Source organism: Condylostylus longicornis, unplaced genomic scaffold, assembly GCF_029603195.1.
Source record: "Condylostylus longicornis isolate FDR11 unplaced genomic scaffold, ASM2960319v2 ptg000013l, whole genome shotgun sequence".
Classification (NCBI taxonomy): Eukaryota; Metazoa; Arthropoda; class Insecta; order Diptera; family Dolichopodidae; genus Condylostylus; species Condylostylus longicornis.
Window position 1 is genome coordinate 1964005 of NW_026577982.1, and position 20780 is coordinate 1984784.

Below are 20780 nucleotides of genomic sequence, written 5' to 3' on the forward strand. Positions count from 1 at the left end.
TTTTCATAAAAACTAAATATTTTCTTTTTATTGAAAATACTATAAAATTTAATTCATATCAAAATGGATTGGCTAAATGCAATGTTAGATAATGCTCAACCTGGCAAAGAAGAAAAACCAAAATTATGGGGAAAAATTAGAGAAGCCAAACTGCCAAGTTTAACAAAAGAAGACCATTTAAAAATTACAATGGAAAAAATAAGAAAACTCAATATGTTACAAAAATTATCGAAACAGAAATCTGCACCAAAATTATGGACAAAAGTGCGTGAGAAAAAAGTACCAAGTTTAACTAAGGAACGTAAAGGTAAAGGATTTCATTGGCTCGATATGATATTAGATATGGAAAAAAATGCCATTGAAGAGGCTATGGGCAATCGCATTAAAGTTTATGATTTATCAAAAACACTACCAGAAAAATTACATAAACGTGTCGCTAGAGTAGTCCCAGTTATACCACGTGAAAAAGATCTCTTCGAAAGAGATTTAAAAGATGAAATTGTCGAAAAAGTTGAGAAACCGAAAGCTCCAAAATTTACTGACATAGTTAAAAAGAAGGTTATAATTTATATTAACAGTATATTGTAATAAGCGCAATGAAATAACTGTAATTTATTTACCTTATATTTTAGGCATTTCATGATTTACCAAAACCACCAGGTCTTGAGGACATTATAACAAAAATGCGGCTAATTCGTATTGAGCCAACTTTTGATGAAAAAAGATATGGTAGGAGAAAAATCAAAAATTGGCAAAGCGGTTATCTTGGAAAAACCCAAAGAGAAAGAGTAATTTGGAATACAAAGTTGTATGACTTGGAAACTAACATAATGGAAAAGTCCCTGTATGATCAAGCAGAGCATTTAATGGATGAAGTAATTATCATTTATATCTATTGAAAATTATATTTCTTGAAGTAACACAATAATTATTTTAAGACAGCAGAGAATTTTTGCTTATGGCTAAACACATTGGGTAGAGACCGGGAAAACGATATTACTAAGGAATATCTTAGATCTTTATTTTCAATTGAGGAGAATGAAAAACTTTTAAAATCAATTCAACAAGATCCAAAGAAACCAAAAACAATTAAAGATGCTCTTCAAGGTGCCAAATTGTTGAAAATTTCCGAAGTGAGTGAAAAAATTCGTAATTATCTAAGAAATAATTATGATAACTTGTTTTGTTTATTTTAGGTAGTTAAAATGCAAACTTCAGCAAAAGGATGGAAAAAAAAATCTGCACCACCTCAAGATATAAAAGTAGCATTTGGTAGAACATTACCAGCATATTTAAGACATTTTAAACAAGAAGATATCGAAGATTTAGTAATTGAACAAGCATTTCCATTAGAACTTCGAACAAGGCAAGTATTATTTGAAGGAATCGGGAATTTAAGATCAACTCAAGCTCTAATTAAATATTATTTAAAAAATCCTCATTTAAAACGTCCACAATATCTGGTTGATAATGGATTCTTCGAGAAAGCTGAAAAAGAAGCCTTAATTGAAGAAAAAGATATGGCACTCTATAAATTATTGGATGAAAAGAAACCAGCAATAAGAATAAGAAAATAAAATTGAACTGGTTCATGTGTAAGCCCATGTACTCAATTAAATTATGTATTCAATATCATTAAAAAAGTAATCGACAGTATGGTGTGAATTTCCAAATTAGATGCGTGTGTTGTAGACTAGGTATCCGTTTAAACAAAAAATAAAGGCAAATAAAGCGATTGGTGGTCGGGATAAATTAAGTTCATTAAATTTCTTAAAACAATTGGAAAATGCTTCATGAACTAAAATTAATTATTGAATACTTTTGTAATTTGTAAAATTGGAAAAATATCAACCAAAGTTCATTTAAATGAACTACAACTAAAATGAATAAGACTGCGTGTAATTAATAAGAATGACCCTATTTTTTTAAAATTAAATAATTGTGTGTGTATCAACTCATTATAAAACAGTAATTATACGGCTGAAACGAGTATGTAACTGCTATAGCTTTTAATTTTTTACTATTAAAATTTTATATTGTGTAAAAGCTGCCTTTGATTTATACAGTGACAACATTGCTAAACAATGCAAATATACAATATTAACAACATACGAGTACTAGATTTTATTAATCAATTCAAGAAAAAACCAGACAATTAAACTTTATTTAATTTGTTTCCATTATTATTTTATCCTTATTATAACTTCATTATGTGCGTTTATGTATCTAGATCTATATCTTTGTATAGCTCACCACTTAAAATACAATTCTCGCGACCATTTACATGATTTTGTTTAATTTTAAATTCTCATTAGAAAATAGAAAAGTTGGAAATGTCTATGCTAAATTCTTATATGTTTGTGTTTAGGTATGCAGTTGAACTGTGGCATGATGTAGTTATTGGTAATCGAAATGCAACACAAACGGTTACATAATTATATTGTTAATTAGTTTTTAACCATAGACAAAAATTATAAAGGCTTGAAGTTTCTTATTTTCAAGAACAGATTTAAATAATTATTATCAAAGGAACAATTGTTTAATTAGAAAAGATTTTTGGTGGTTTACGTAAAAAGAAAAACAATTTTATAGTTTATATAAATATGTAGATAACTACATACTTTTCCAAATGAAATAAAAAAAGTAATTGCAATTGAAGAATTAAAGGCAACATGAGAATTCTACAAAACGCGTATTACGGGGCAAAATGGCATATCAGTCAATAACGTACGCGGTAACTATAGAAAACATAGACAATTTTGCCCGAAACGTAAGAAACTCTGTATTTTTTGTATTGAACGTAAATAAGTCGTTCCATGTTTAAGGTATTCTATGTTTTTTACACAAAACGTAAATAACTCCTTATACTTTACCTCTTTTTATACAAAACGTAAATAATTCTGTATTCTTTATATTAAATGTAAACAACTCAGAATTTTTATATAAAACAAACATATTACATGTTTTTTACGCAAAATGTAAATAATTTTGTATTCTTTACATTAAATGTAAAGTAATTCGTATTTTTTATGTAAAACGCAGGTATTCAATGTTTTATACACAAAACGTAAATAAATCCTTATATTTTACTGTTTTTTACACAAAACGTAAAAAACTTTGTATTTTTTACATTAAATGTAAATAACTCAAAATTTTCATATAAAACGCAGGTATACCAGGTTTTTTTTACGTAAAACGTAAATTACTCTGTATTTTTTACATTAAACGTAAATAACTCATATTTTTTATGTTAAACTCATGTGATTCTATGTTTTTTTTTATAAAACGTAAAGTACTCTGTTTTTTTTACCTTAAACGTAAATAACTCGAAATTTTTATGTAAAATGTAGGTATTCCAGGTTTTTTACGTAAAACGTAAATTACTCTGTATTTTTTACGTTAAACGTAAATAATTTAGAATTTTCATAAAAAAAGGAGGTATTCCAGGTTTTTTACATAAAACGTAAATTACTCTGTATTTTTTACGTTAAACGTAAATTACTCTGTATTTTTTACGTTAAACATAAATAATTCAGAATTTTAATAAAAACCAGAGGTTTTTTACATAAAACGTAAATTTTTTACGTTAAACGTAAATAATTTAGAATTTTCACAAAAAATGGAGGTATTCCAGGTTTTTTACATCAAACGTAAATTACTCTGTATTTTTTACGTTAAACATAAATAACTCGAAAACTTTATGTAAAACGCAGGTATTTCATTACGTTTTGTGTTAAAAACGCAGGTAATTCCATGTTTTTTTTTACACAAAACGTAAATAAATCCTTATATTTTACATTAAACGTAAGTAACTCGAAATTTTTGTGTAAAAGGCAGGTGATTCTATGCTTTTTACATAAAACGTATATTACTCTACATTTTTTACATTAAACGTAAATAACTCGTATTTTTTATGTAAAACTCAGGTATTTTATACTTATATTTTACTGTTTTTTTTACAAAACTTAAAAAACTTTTTATTTTTTAACATTAAATGTAAATAGCTCAGAATTTTCAGATATTAAAAGCAGGTCTTCCATCTTTTTGACTTAAAACGTCAATAGCTCTGTATTTTTTACATTAGCTGTAAATAATTCGAAATTTTTATGTTAAACGAAGGTAATTCCATGTTTTTTGCAGCAAATCGAAAATAACTCTTTATATTTTACAACAAACGTAAACAATTCCTTATTTTTAGCAGTTTCCCAAAACCATTTAAAAAAAAAGTGCTTCACTTCGCCTTTTCTTCATGCGTGTTTTTCATTGGAATTTTGTGTTGAAAAGATTTCAAGTTCAATGAGAACAAGTTAATTTTTAAAATAAAATAAAATCAAATAAGTAGAAAACTTGAAAATTACATTTAATTTATTAAATAAATTGTAATTTATGTAGTACAAATAGAGAAAATGAATTGTTAAAACTGTCGAAATTAAACTTGATTTGCGTGTCACCATGTTCTTAATAAAATACAATCAGTGCAGCACAAAGTTTTAAATAATAAATGATTGTTATATTAAAAATTATATTATAAACGTTTCATAGAACTAGAAGAAAATAAAAGCCGAAAAATACAATCAATACTGTGTTTTTGCATAACAGAATTATAGAGAAAATTCAGTGTTGAAAATTGCAACTGATTTCTTTTAAATAACCTCCTCCTTAAGAAAGTTTTCTTCTTTATATAACCCATGCACACAATTCGATTTAAAATAGAAATTTTTGCTATCATAAATCTAAAACAAAATAAATTCGGATTGAACCAATATGGTTGTAAAATTGCACATTTCCTTAATGCAAATGCAAATATTTTTTTAATATTTTTGTTCTGACGATAATTCATTTATCAATGTTAATTACTAAGTATAAAAATTCGAGACTTTTAGTGGTTATACCGAATAGGAGAAAAATTATGTTAGCACTAAGAACGAATTTCAATACTTGCAAGTTGAATTTGAATGGTCATTTTGACATTGCGTGCATTGCTTTTAAGGAAAAAACGGTGTTGAGCGTTATTGAATGTAGTTGGTAAGTGAACCGTCAATTTTATGTTTCAGGAGTAAAAAATTAATTTATACAGTAATATGTTAATACGGGAAGCCCTCTACCGGATATTCGTATCTACACTCCGGTCATCTTCACTTTTATATACGTTATAGGCTGGTTGACTTTGGTTATACAGAAAATTATTGTAAGCAGAGGGATTTTCGAAATAACGTACATACAGATTGAATATAAAAAATAGTTTTTTCCAATTTTTATTTTATAAATGTGCTAAAAAAACCATTACAATAAAAAACACAAAATTAAAACAAAAAAAATATCTAATAACATATGCATTAAGTATTATCATCGAGACTACATAAAATTATACCTTATGTCCTTCTCTGTATATTAGATTCTTATATTATCCGAACACAAAATAACTATATCCGTATTCAATCCGTATATTATCGATACACACAATATTATATTGAATAATTTTGTTATGCACTGTTGGGCATAAAATTATTTCATGAATAATTTTATTTTGAGCCCCGACACACCATGACGTAGTCGAATAAATGTGAATGTCCTGTGTCAGTTCTAGAACAAAAAAAAAAGGATAAGAAAAATATGATTTTAACTGTAATCTCTTGTATGTATTTTATAAGAAAATGATTCTATTTTTATTCTGCTCCTTGTTTTGTAAATTCAGACATGTGGACTTTTATTTTGAAAGCATTCTAGCAATATTAGTAGATACAGATTTGTTTAAATTTTGGAGTGAGTGGAAAAGAAATTCGGAAAGTATTACAATTTTTAATTAATAAATTAATGAGAGAGTGTTAATATTAAAATTATTTTAGTAGTTCATTAATTCTGGTAGAAAAATACAAGATTTAGTTAAAATAGTTGTAATTTTGTTAAAAATTTATGACAGTGTGAAGTACAAATCTAATTTCAAATAATATTTTTTAAAAAATTACCTCAGAGTCAAAGGCGATATACATGCTTTTCTTAAAATAAAAATTCTAATATGAAAAATTGGTCAACTGTGTGATAAATTTGGTGCTAGTGGTGTCGAATATTAAATTATAATACCAATAACACCTACATAGTATAAAGTTTCCTCTAATCCTTTAAATTAGAAATATTCATAAATATGCTACACAGGTATATATGTATAAAATAACACAAACTAACATAAATATACATATATGTATAATATATATATATATACAATGTACATATATTTTTCCAATAAAATCCTTTGATCTTTTTAGGTAAATATTAATTTTGTTTTAAAAATTTTTTTAAAAATACAAAAATAACTTTTTAATATGCTTAATTACTTGTACCCATTCTAAAATATGGGCATATTACACAATCGTATGTATTTATATAAAACATATTAGTCCAATAATACCATTTTTAAAAAGTCATTTCATTTTTCTCTAAAAGTTCAAAATAATAAACGAACAAGGTGCATGGAAAATTGAAATTCGTATTTGAATATAAGAGCAATAGAATATTTAATTCAGTATTAATAAGATTTCCATGATATAGAGCACCTTGTATAACAATTTTGTTGAAACATCATATTTACGGCACCACTGGCTGTTTATTAATCAGAGTACAACCGAATACAATGTTAATTTATGGCCAAATTTTACACTATTGTACATCTTTACTATTATCAAATTTGTGTCCAATAATAACATTGTTTTCTAATTCGCGATATTATCAGTCCAAATTCGGTATATTCACAACCTAAGGTTTAAAAGGGATTGCAGTTCTATTAGAATCAGAATTCAGAAGTTTAAAACAATACCAGCAATATTACTCGCTCCCAACTCGCAATTAACACATCCTGTATTTAAAATATACACATTAATATTTACATTCTATATATTAAGTAAAAAGATCCTATTGGTGTTATGAACCCTCAAGTATTTTGGAAAAAAAAAAAAACTGGGGTACCTTTGAACGTGATAGATTTTAAAAATTTCATACATAATTAGAACAAAAGGTAAGCTCCTTTATTAATCAACAATTTTATGCTCTACAAAGCATTCACAAAATATAAAAAATTTAGGACATAAAATTAAAAAAAAAAGAAAACAACTAAACGGAACGCTTATTCAAATCCTTTGAAAGAATTTAAAGCAGAATTTTTAATTTGACAGTATTTTTTTTTTGTATACGTTTTCAAAAAGAAAACTTAAAAATAAACAAATGTTGGGATTAGTGGGGCGAGATTACTTAAATTAAAATTAAAAGTTTAATTGAATAAGATTTAAAATCGCAATTGAACAGTTCAAGAAATTGAAAAGAATTTTCGAGTATTTCGTCCTCATTAATTTGTTTAAGAACAAATTGGTGGGCATTCAAGAAAAATTAATCCAATTATATGCGAATTACAATTACCCAAATAGATTTCTATTTAAATTTCTATTGAATAGCTCATTAATAATTTCTTTTATAATTTTGAAATTTAATGCGATTTCGGTATTCATCAGAAATATGTACTTATCTATCTTCTTGCATATATTGCTGCTAATTACCTTTGAACAAAGGGTAGTTAGTGCTGGCAATCTCTTATATTTATTACCTGTATATATTTGCTACCTCTATTAAACAGTGCAAAATGCTATGAAGAGAAGATGTACGAATAGGCGAACAAACAAATTTGACCTATAATAAGAACAATTTCTTTATTGAACAGGTGTCCAATGCGGAAACAAAAGGATTTTTGTTGACTTTTTCATGTGACTGTGGCAAATTTTTATTTATTAAACTTTTTAAAATGTGACATAGTAAAACACTTAAAAACACTTTGCAACTTGGTACTTTTAACGACAGTTTAGAATATTAAAAAAACATACAATTTTCATTTTAAAAAAAATTTCCCATAAACTAGCTCCATAACAAATATAATACATCCGCTAAGAAGGCCAAGGCACAATACAATTAATGGCCCGGAAATATTAGATACTTCCAATTTGACAGGTGGATCTGGATCACGATTTCCGGTTTCCATAAGTTTTAATTTATGTTGTGTTTTCGTATCCAAATATTTATCAGCAAACTATGAAAATTTTATAATAATTTTGGCTTTATGCTAAAAATATTAAAAAAAACTATTTAAAAAATTTTAATGATTTTTGAAACCTTATTCTCCCAAAATATATATAATCCATGTTCTAGAGACCATAATATAATCATATTGAATTCATCAATAAATGGCCATCCTTTAATTGCTGCAAATCTTGTATACGTAAAGAAAACATCATCCTTCACTGGCTTTATAAAAAAAAAATTTAATATTTTTAATATCTCAGTTATATTATTTTCGAATTTATTTCTCTTACAATAAATTCATTTAAAGGACCATCTCTTATATAATCACCAAAATTGTATACATATGATTTTCCAACTGGTATTCCATATTTTCCAGTATATTCAGCCTTCATAATTTCTTTATAACTTTTTATTTCATATTTTTTTGAAATTATTTGATCCCGTTTTAAATCTGATTGCGATATCGGTTGAACCCATTTATTAACAGGACCAGTCCATTTTAAATTAGAATATTTAAATTTTTCTGTTGTATCAATTGGATCCTCATATAGTGGAACAGTTAAAAGAGATTTTAATTGACCGCTATATGAATTCTCTATGATTGTTGTTGTAATTAATAATAATGCAAAAAATAATCTAGCTGAACCATTATTGAACCTTTTAAATTAATTTGAGAAAAAAAAAAATATTTTATATATAGAAGAGCACATAATTTTCAGTACAAACCTTGAAAATTCTGCTGTTGTCTGAAGAAATATTGCAGCAACTATTAAGCAAGCTTTTTCATAACGATCTTTCAATGTTAAAAAATAATATTTTGGTTTGAAATCTTTGGTTTGCATCGTAATATAGTAATCAAATATTAGTACAAGTATTGTACATACAAAAGCAAACATTAAAACTGTAAGCCATAATTTGAATGTAAATGGTAATATAATTGTTAAATATGGTGGATAACGCCTATATTAAAATAAAAAAACAAAATAAGTAATAAGAATCTAAAAAAATAAAATTATAATTATTAATCTTATAAACATTGGCTTTGGTGTTAATAAGACAACAGCAATTTTCGAAACAGCATTAGATATTTCAAATATATCACTATATAAATCCACTAAAATTCCATGTCCAATTTCTACTTGTTGTGTAAAAAGACCACCATAAACACCATATGATGAACCATTTGGAAAAATATCACCCCAAGCTCCTTCACCATCTACATAATATATAAAACAGTGTAAAGTTTTAGTTATTTCTTTAATGGTTCGACATAAACCACTTACAATAACTCAATTTTATAGTACAATTTCTTAGTTTACAAAATTCAATAATAAGTAAAGATTCAGCTCCTTCATATAAAAATGAGTTTGCAGGCTTTTCTGGATCAATGGAATCTACATTGCCAGAGCCAGGTAACTGAAAATATAATAGAATTTATTTAATTTTCTTATTTCAACTTAAATGGAATAAAAACCGTAGAGCAAGCATATGAGAATGGTGTTAGAGTATGTACACCAACTTTAATTACTTGTCCTTCAAATTCAAAATATTTTTCGGGATATAAAATTGCATTGTAATGAAATTTTGATGTCCGTAATGAAAATTTATCCACTAATATTTGCTTTGCATCATCTAAACCAATTGATCTTTGAGCATAAAATTCTATGTCATTTGAATGTTTTTTCAAAAATAAATGCTTCGGATACACTGTAAGAAAATATTAAAATTTGTAAATTGTTACAGCGAATAGCCAGCTCAAATACAAAATCTATACTCACATTTAACAATACTTCTAACATCATAAATTTCATTATTAAAATTTTCATTAAAAACAATCAATAAAAGACGTCGATCTCTAACACGAAGTGAAGATTTTAGTGTTGCATAATATTTTGCTCTAAAAAATCTTGAAATATCCGCTATTGCTACAATATAAGCCTATCCAAAATAAATTTTATTAATGAAATACAAAAAAATTTATTTAATAATTAAAATTACATCGGTTAATCCTGCGTCGGCATTTTGAAATAATTTTTTATTAAATTGAATATCAGTCATTCCATCAATTTTTAACCATTGAATGACAAAATAGTTTTCCTTAATGGGATTTGTTGCTTCATTCCGTAATATACTCTCAATACTATCTAAGTATATTTGTTGTAATTGCTGATCTGATGTAGAATTTAATGTTTGATGAATAATTGTAATGCTAGTCAGATCCATGAAATATTTGAATACTATATAAGAAAAAGTAGTTTTTACATTTAATATGGGTTAAAAATTTATAAAAAAAAAAATTTACAAATAATTTTTATTAAATTGCCGATTGCAATGGAATCATTTAATAGAACCATTCTTGCAATACAAAAAATAATATGTGTGTGCAATTAAACATACGGCTTTTATACTATTTGGAACTCCTCTGAACTTAATTGCAATACAAATAATAAAATTTATAAAATTATTTGAATATTTAATAGCTAAATAATTTAATAAAAGTTATTTATTTTTTAAAATTTATTATTATTTAACTAAATAAATTTAAATACTTATGTATGGAGGGGTTATTGAGAAGGTCTTGGAGTTTGAATACAATTCGTAATTTAAATGATATGCAGGTATACTAATTATATAAAAATAAATAGTTTTGATCGAAGCAAAATAATTTAGAAACTAGAGCAACTGATTTACATAATTGGAATCAAAAATTAACCTTATAGGCCAAAAGCAAATATATTGTCCAACACCTACCATTTGTTATTAAAATTATAAAACATGAATTTGGAAAAAAACCATATCAAAAGCATTCCTAAAACTTGGATGATTCATTTGGAATTCTATCGTTACCTTACATTTTTGCGGAAAATGTGAAAACAGAACTGTTAAATTACAAACTTTTTGTGATTCCCAGAATTCGAAATGCTTTGTGATTATAGAACAGTAAATTTCAAAAAATTTACATTTTTAAACCTTTCACAAACTGAAAATTGAGGAGGAACGTGAATTATAATTATATTTTATATAATGTAAGTAAATTTAGGCCAGAAACTTTAGTATAGTTGACTATCAGAATGTCACCGTCTATGGCGACCGTTATCACACCATGATTACGGGTTATTTCTTACCTGAAACTAAAAACCGTGATTCCAGCGAGCTTTGGTTTCAGCAAAAATTCTTGAATGAAGATACTTGCCATACAACACGAGCAACAAAAAACTTGTTGAGAAATCATTTTGGTGAGCATTTAATTTCAAGTTTTCGACGGGTAAATTGGTCGCCTACATCATGTGACATCACACCCGTAGGTTATTATCTTTGAAGATATAATATAAATTCTCTGGTCTTCAAGGATAAGTCAGCTTCAATTGACACTTTGTAAGCCAACATTAACCGTGGATTTTGGAAAAAACCGGTAGCTATGCAAGAACGCATCTGAACCGTCAGGATGGACCATTTAAAATGTAGTCGCGGTCAACATTTGAATTAAATTATTTTTAAAAAGTAAATGCCATACGTTATTGTTTTAAGTCATTATTAAACTCATACCATGTAATTTGTTATTTTGTGTTTTATTTGAAATTTGAAAAAATCCCTCTATAGACACACATTCTAAAATGACGTGGTTTTGAATTTCTAGTGTGCGTTACTGGGGAATAATTACGTTGCGGCAAAATGATTCGTTCGTAAAAATATTCAAATAGTTTTTTAATACGCACAGGTTTAAAAAATTTTTTTAATTAATTTAAGTAGGATTTAAAGACATTAATTATTGCGATTTTATTCCGTATCAAGGAATAGAATTGCATAATATTCTTAAATTAAAAAATTAAAAATCATCATTAGACAAAATTTTTTATGAAAAATTTTCTTTTGTCATCAATGTGTAATTCATGTCCAATCAGTACTCTGAACAATATGCAAATTTAAATTATTTTCATAGATTTTATAAAAAGTATTACTAAAAAACAATTTTACAAAGGAAACTAACAAGGTAATAAAGTTTAAAGGAAAATGTTTTACTAGCTGCTTTGTCTTCATATACTTTTAATAAACAACAAGGACTTCTAATGTACATTAGGTATTTGCAAGGACAATATAGAAAATGGGTAACAAAAAAAAAATTTTTTTTTAAATGTTCACTTATTTTACATTACTTTATTTTTTTTCTTCTTCTTTTAAATTTACGCATATGATACAAAAAGGACGCTTTGTTTTTACAGTTTATTGAGTTTATGTTTTTGTTTAATATTATATTGTATATATATATATATATTTTACATGTATATATGTGTAGCACACCAAAGTTATGTAAGTTAAGTAACAGTTTCTATTTATAAAAGTAAGTAATATTACAATAACAGTAAAATGTTTGTGTTATAAATATTAAAGTGGTGAATATCAGGATGCTATAATACTTTGTATGTATAACAATAATTATATACATATATAGAGTATAATAGTATTACAAGTTTTGAACACAAACATAATTATGCTCAATATCAACTAATTATTAGGTAAAAAGGATATTATTGCTCTTCTTCCATTACAAACCTATATAGTTGTCATACAAATAAATAAAGTCAGTTAATGATATTTTAAGATTTCCACTTTGACATTATTAAAAGACTATAGTGTTGGTGAACAATGTATTCCGATGGGATAAGCAAAAAAATTAGTAGATATTTGTAGAAATTAAAATGGTTCTGCTTTAAAATCGATTAATTCAGATTTTTACGCCGCGATTCGAATTACTCACTTGAAACTCTTACTCCCAATAAATTAGATTATCATGTGGGAAATCAATATAACCTGCATCCAGTTTTCCATGACGACGAATTTATTCAGAGACTTTCTTCTCTTTTGGAAATCTCCTTATCTTCCACTCTGAATTAATGCTCCCTTCTTCCACATCCAGCTTTCTGAGATGCATCTGAATTTATTATTTCCGGTATGAGTGCTCGCTTTTTTCCCAAAGAATCATTTCATACACAAATATTTTAAAAACTAAAATTGTAACGCTTTTAATGTCATAAATTTGTTCAAATTATAGTTGAAATTCTGTTTCATTGAAAAAACAAAAACTACTTATACATAAAAATTTGTAAACGTTACCATGGATACTAGAACGGATGGAAATAACAAAACAATTATTTTAAAATATAATTTCCTGTTTTCTTTAGCTGTTTTGTGGTTTTAAATTGTGCGTATTTTACTTTACATTATTATGTATGAATCTCAATTGAAAGAGTATAGAAATTCAATTAGAGTAGAATTTTTTGATGAACTTTATGAATTATCAAATAAGATAAAAATTCGGAAAGGAATAGGAGAAAAATATTTAAGAATAGAAGGAAATCCCAGCTGCCATTTGACCAGGTATGTGCATATATATACATACATACATACATATAAATCATATTTTTCTCTTCTACATTGTTATTTAAAAAAAAGCCGCTTATTACGAATAAGAATTTAAGGTAGGGCTTAAACATGAAACATTGTCCATGAATTTCATTTAAGGAGTATTGAATGGTGACCATTTCTATTCCAAAAAAACTCTACAAAATCTATCAACAATGTATGGTAGTGCAGGCCCCTGACTATAAAAATCCATCAAAAAAAAGTGGATTTTCCTTTAAGTTTTTCTCAACCTAGTAATTACAGATTTGTTGTTAAAAGTAATCGAAAGGATCAACATATTCCATACATTTCAATTAAACTTCCTCTTATAATTTTATTCTTCTTATTTTTTCATTTTTATTATTAATTTTAGAATAAAAAAATTGAATTTTATTGTTTTAGTTAATTGAAAAAATTCCCAATAGAATGCGCTGAATTCATTTTATATTTAAATCATATTTATTACAATGAAAAAAGGACGAATTCAATTGTCGTCTAGATTAAAAATTTTTATTTTAAAAAATATTATTCCATGATTCATAAATGTAGTTATCATTGTAAAGTATTAATTGATTTTGTTATTTATTGTGAATTTTATTATTTTATAATTTTTCCATTAAAGGATAACTTTGAACCAATAGGCATTTGGTTATAAAAGTAGTCCGTTTACTCTTTAGTAAATTTTTTATTATAGAGATTAAATGAATTGTAATACTTATGTAATGTATGTGTAAGAAAATATATTCGTATAGATACATACATAAAAATTCCAGATATTATGCAATAATTTTTTTTTTACTGAAGAGAGATATGGGCAAGAGATTTTATTCCCTCCGACCACCGCAGCTAGCCATGGTTTATTGTAGCCCTCTCATATTGCGTTTACACTACTCCGGTCTCATGCTCACCCTGAGATATCCCTCAAGGAGTTGGAAGCCTCACCCAAATCATTTGCACCTCCTGGCAACTAGAGCAGGACAGTCACGCAGAATATATATGGCCGTCCCCTCATCATCCCCGCAGGAATCCAACCTAGCTTGTACTATTTCACCAGATATAATGCCCAGTGAAGAGGGCCCCGAACCATTCAAAGTAGTTCTGAGGAGAAATTCCTTGAGCAGGATGGAATAGTACTTGACAATTATTTTGAAAACAATGTTTGTTATTTGGAACAGCTCGGATTGCAGTATCAAACTGCTTCTATAAGGAAATAGCAAAATCAAAAAAACGATAAATTCGGGCGCGCTGATCGGATGCTTATTTAATGAAATATACTTAAGTTTATATATCGCAATTTTTCCCTTGGATTTTTGATCATTTTAATCTTAAAACATCAACTAAAACAATATTAAATTTTGCAACATGATTCGAACCATGTACATGACACCTTTCATTTATTACATTATAACAAGTGAGAGGTGTCTTTTCTTACAATGATAATACAAGAATATGTGTTACTCTCCAATTGCATTGTAACTCCTCTCTAACAATTACACAACACAGAGAAAATAAAGAATAATATGTATGTTATACTCATTTACTTTCTTCGCATTTGTTTGGATTAGAAAAGTCCTCGTTGCCTTAAAATTGCAATTAAACTGGAAGTATACACTTTACATAAATATCTACACAAAATAAATTAATATTTTAAAATTGTTATGTAATTAAAAACTACATAATTTTTAAATCAAATAAATATTTTTAAATTTAGCATACTTCCCGGATGCTTACATAAAATCAAAGCAATTAAGTTAGTAAAAAAAAATATTATGAATATTCGACTTATTAGAAAAATCGTTTATTCGATAGAAAATTAAAACAAAATAGAGTATTTATATTTTTTTTTCTTCTTTCAAAAAAAAATTTCCAAAGATTGCACCCAATTTTGTTAATTTTATTTTTATAAAAAAAAAAAAACTTTCAATCGATTCATTCAATCGAATAAACGACACACAAATAACAAAACAAAAAAAAAATCAAAAAGAAATTTCCTAGTTTTATTTTCACTCACTCACCTTTCTAGGTTGTTTTATATTTTAAACATATTTGTATTTGTTCGTGTATACGTGTGTGTATAAAATAATTATGTTTTTAAAATTCACAAATAATGATTTTTTTATAAAAAATTATTTTATAATCTTTAAAAGAATTTCATTTTATTACCGTATATGATTTCAGTATATATAAGCCAACCTTAATTCAACCTTACTATGAGATATTATAATTTTGTTACCTTAATAGTCATAACACTAAATTGAAATATGAAATTTCAAATTTTAGATTCAAAAGAGCTACTAACTTTTTTAAAATCCAGACCAAACCTTTACATTTCGAAATTAATCAAATATAACAGCTCACTGGCTAATATTAGTTACGTGTATGTCCGTTGGCATTTAGTGTGGCATAAATAATAACTTGAAACAACAATAAATAATTATTATTCATTCTGCAAACTGTCGTTCGAAAGCAAGATAGAAAATTATTTCTTTTACGTTTCCCATCCAAGATTTCAAACCTTTTGCATTATTGTTTTCTTTGACGACAAGGAGAGTGGTAAATATTTTATTAAATAAAAACAAAAATAGTTTTATTCCCTCCCCTCTTCCTCTTGCCCTTTCTCCTTCCTCTTCCGTGTTCACCTAAAATTTAGAAAAATTTTAATTTTCAACAGTTCATTTTTATTTTATTAAATGACCAGAACAACTTTCTCAGTGTCGCGGAGCTCGCGTCCAGCTCCCTGAGAGATATTTCCTGGTATTTGCTTAGGAACGGAGTAATTTCAGCGCATTACTAATTTTTTTTTTATCTGCCCCTAAAAGTATGCAATATTGGATAATATTATAATAATAAAAGAATAATATCGTTTCTTTAAAAACCTAATAATATCGCTGTTTTAAATGAAAATGCTATACCCTGCGTAAGCAAAAATAAGGTAAGCAACATTATTCCGTTATCAGCCAATAAATCGACTGTTTAAATGGGATGTTAAAAACCTAATGACTTAATAATAATACATACATAAAAATATCGTGTTTATTCAAACAAACACATATTTATAATAAAATGTAATTGTACTAAAAAATAAAATTTTCGAAAATATTGTATTCTGCTAATCGATATTCTATGAATCACCAATTTAAAAGAATAACCTGTATTTAATATTTCCCTATAGCAGTTTTATTTTCTTTTTTTTTCCATATACCTATCTCTTTCACTCTATATTACATTATCTGAATATGCAAACATAATGTATGTATCTTCCTCTATATTACTTAAAAAATTTTCATATATGGTATAATGTTATTATGTTATTATAGGATCGACCGCAATAGAGCATTCAACCTGAATTTATGGTTATATAAATACACATCCCACTACATTAAACTCTCTATATTATATTATATATACACATATATAACATTAAAATTAAATTTTAAATTTAAATTAAATGCATATAATATTTACATATCTAAATATATATATATATATATATAACAATACTATTTACATAATGTATATATAATCCAATACCGTTATATTTAAAATTTTAATATAACACATATTATAATATAATTTGAGTATAACAATTCTATACATTGCATTTGCATATTTATGTATGAATGTACACACATATACAAGAAAAGGGTAACATGTTAAAATTGTTATATGAAGCACAGTTCATTGAAGCAATGAAATATATCATAGCACAGGAAAATAAGAAAAAAACACAAAGAAAGACAAAATACAAAGAACGCTTCAATAACCCATTCATTCAGAACAAAAAACAATCAATCAATCAATTTATTTGATAATCATTGAGGCGATCAATTGTGTCATTTCATCGGATCTTGGAAACGATAAAACAGAACGTTTTGTTTTTTTTTTTTATTTAGGTTCATATATAAATTAATACTTAAATACCATACATACATACATATATAAAATTTTAATCGAATAAACTATCGGATGTATGAGCATTCAAAAGATTGTTTTAGTGGAAATTACCGAAAATTAGAATTGTGAACAAAAAAAAAAGAGAAATAAACAATAAAATGTAAAAACAATAAAGAAAATAATTTGGTTAAATTAACAGAAAAAAAATAATAAAAAAAAATTAAAAAAATATTTAAAGAAAATCATAATGGAAAATTTGTAAAAGTTAAAATTAAAATTTTAGGGTTCGAGGAAATAAAACATGGGGTAGACAAAGAAAAATTGGATGTGGGGTAATTATCAAGTATATAGCAGTTAGCACACAGAACATACATATAGAAAAGTGAATAAAGCGGAAATTTTAAAAGGAAATTAATTCAGGTTTTAAAATGTTAAAGTGTGTTTTGGTTTTTAAAAATACAAATATTGTACATATAACAGTAATAAGTCCCTACCTAGCTATACATACATGTATCATACAAATATGACCGTATACATACAATATAATTTTAATGTATAAGGTGTATTAATTCAAAAGGGTTTATAATATTATTAAACCCTATTAACCGTTATAATTACAAAGTCAACAAGTGTACTTTTCATCTTTAGCACTTTTCCAAAAAAAAAAATTTGAAAAAACGTGCTTATTAGTTTCACTCTGTCCGTCCGTTAATCTGTTCTTGGACATGTTTACAAAACTTCTACGCCCTTGAAGATAGAAATGTGAAATTTTATGTGTACATAGATCTTTACTAGGAACTTATTTCCGTAGAAAAAAAGTTTTTGCAATTTCGCACTCCCCCTCTCAAAGTTATACCCTCTAAAACCCTAAAAACGGCATTTTTTAGCTATTTATTGCAGTGAAACTATAAGCATATTTCAAATTTTGCAAATGCAGAACTATAGTAGCTGTTTTGTACTATCGCGGAATACTATATTCGAACTTTAAAAAAACAAAATGGCCATTAAAATTTGCTGTTATCTAAAATACGTTTTTTCTAATTTTTTGATGTCGCTTTTCTTGTAGACCTCAGATTGTGAAATTTGAACAGCTGTTAGACACCAATAAATAGTTCATTTTGTTGGAAAAAATTTTTTTTCTATTTCCACTTCCTCTCCAGTTATCGCCTTTCGAAATTTGTAAAATTTCTATTTTTGGCACCTTATATTTCTGAAACCACAGGCTTTTTCAAATTTCTAGAAACGCAGAAAGCTAACAGTAAATTCCATACCATTAAAAAATATAATTATTTTTATTAAAACACGGAGTTAACCTTTAAACTAGAGCTTTATGTTAACACCTCCTCAAGTTTATTTTTGCTTTATTTCAAAGATTGCATAAATCGTTCATCCTAAATGTATGCAATCCCTAAAATAGTTTCTTATATGAATGAAAGTAATTTTAATAGAGTATTACATAGATTGTTTCTGAAAGCAATATTTCCATTTGTTAAAGGGAAAAGTGCTACATGAAAAACCATTGGTTTGACCCAGCTTTATTTTTTGTATTACTGTGAATACTTTTTCACAATAAAAATAAATACTCAATAAAAGGTTGAAGTTTAGTAAATTTTTATAAACATATACCTATAATATGTATGTATATATACATATATATAAATATCTACTAGCAGATATTTGTGTGTAGTTTGTAGAAAAATTTAAAATTAAAGTACATTGTAAAATTAAATGGTTAAATGGATATATTAATTTTGCGTGATAAATAAGTAGACAAAGGAAGTAATTTTATTGCTATTATTAAAAAATTCAAAACCTTACAATTGTACCCATAACACGATAATGACAATAGTTAATTTTTTAATATGATTCAATGTGCAGGTCCAGTCATGATTGCTCTATTTGGTTATGCTATTAAATGTGCTTATACCAGAAAATTTCCGCCTTATATTTCAATTTACTCAATCTTGGCTTTAGTTCTTTAAAATAATGTCCAATGATTTGATTAAAACAACTATTAACCTACACCAATAAGTTTATAGAGAAAATTATTTTAGAATAGTGCCTCTATTAATAATTTCGTTTGAGAAAAATTTCAATTGTATGCAACCCGAATTATTTTCAAATGTGATGAAATTGTTTATGAATTTGCATGATAACTATCATAATATAACGCAACAGAATAGAAAATTCAGAATAAATCTATATTTAGTCCTTAAGCAATTTCAGTACCTTAATTTCAATGATATTTCTAAAATGTAGCCATATTATTTTTAAAAATTATAATACAGCTACTTAAATTAAATAGGATGCTGAAATTTGTTATCAAAAATAATTTGTGAAAATTCTGCAAATTTATCTCAATTATTTTTCAAGATATCTTTCTGGGTTGAAACGGCAGATAACTGAATTAAATCGGTCTAAAATTTTTAGCCTTACACAAGAAGTGTTAAATTCATAAATGTTCTACGAACATAACACTTTATAAAATCAAAGTAGATCCAAATTCTAAAGGTCAAAGACTTCAAGTAAATCAACATACGTAAACAAAAAATCGTATGCATAAACTGCGTTAGATCCTGAAGCCAGGCTTCACAAAATTTCTCCTGCAGTATGCCTCTTTTCTAAGAAAAATCTTCACTCAATCAGTTCGCACTTAACAGAGTATATATATATTAATTAAGGGCGCAACACTCACTGAGAAACCGATTATCAACTCGACGATTACTGATTACTTAAAAAAGAATCATAATTGTAAAGAAAGTACTAATTCCTATGACTTTATATAAAAGCTTTAGATTTACTTAAGAAAAAGAGATGAGAATATGTTCCGACAACCTTCTGAATTTTACTTCTAACCTAAAAATTTAAAATACCATGTGTAACTTTTGTATTATTTGTTATTTTAACAAATCACAAAAAAGTTCCTGTTACCTTTTATTAATTAATTTCCTTTTTCTTCGATTAATTAAAACAATTTTAATATTAATTGTTATATTTTTTTTTTATTTTTATTTATTAATTTCTTTTTTTTTAATTATTACAAAAACATAAAACTTAATTTAATTATATATCCACTTTTTCAAAAATTATTTAATATTCTTTTTTTTTCTCTCGCTTAATAAAAAACTTTTTTATTCAAACTTAATTCTTTGACAATCAATTTTCGACTCACTATTTTTAAGAAAGGAAAAATTAAACCAAGTTATAATTTTTCCTTGCTTTTACAAAAAATATTTAAAAACAAAATTTGTTTTTACTTTTTTCTTTTTTTATTTTACATTAGGAAACCAATTTGCTGAAAAGAATTATTTTTTAGATTTTTATTTTTTTAGAAATATTTTCACACGAAATTATTAGATTTTTATTTTTTTTAGAAATATTTTCACACGGAATAGTTTATTAAGCGATAATTTCAATGCATAAAT

The 20780-nt window shown here is 25.9% G+C and overlaps 1 protein-coding gene across 1 annotated transcript; it reads left to right on the forward strand.

Annotated features, from left to right (window-relative positions):
- Nucleotides 1-213: 213 nt before the first annotated feature.
- LOC129605653 (uncharacterized) lies at nucleotides 214-1577 on the forward strand. Its single transcript, XM_055515546.1, has 4 exons — nucleotides 214-558; nucleotides 633-875; nucleotides 939-1133; nucleotides 1197-1577. The coding sequence occupies exons 1-4, from the start codon at nucleotides 214-216 to the stop codon at nucleotides 1575-1577; spliced, it is 1164 nt and encodes a 387-aa protein (XP_055371521.1).
- The last annotated feature ends 19203 nt before the right edge of the window (nucleotides 1578-20780 follow it).

What these genes read in the sequence shown, in the direction of transcription:
- LOC129605653 (XM_055515546.1), top strand. Translation starts at nt 214, where the DNA reads ATGTTACAAAAATTATCGAAACAGAAATCTGCACCAAAATTATGGACA. An exon ending in CTGACATAGTTAAAAAGAAG is followed by an intron (nt 559 to 632) that starts GTTATAATTTAT and finishes CTTATATTTTAG; the next exon opens with GCATTTCATGATTTACCAAA. An exon ending in CAGAGCATTTAATGGATGAA is followed by an intron (nt 876 to 938) that starts GTAATTATCATT and finishes AATTATTTTAAG; the next exon opens with ACAGCAGAGAATTTTTGCTT.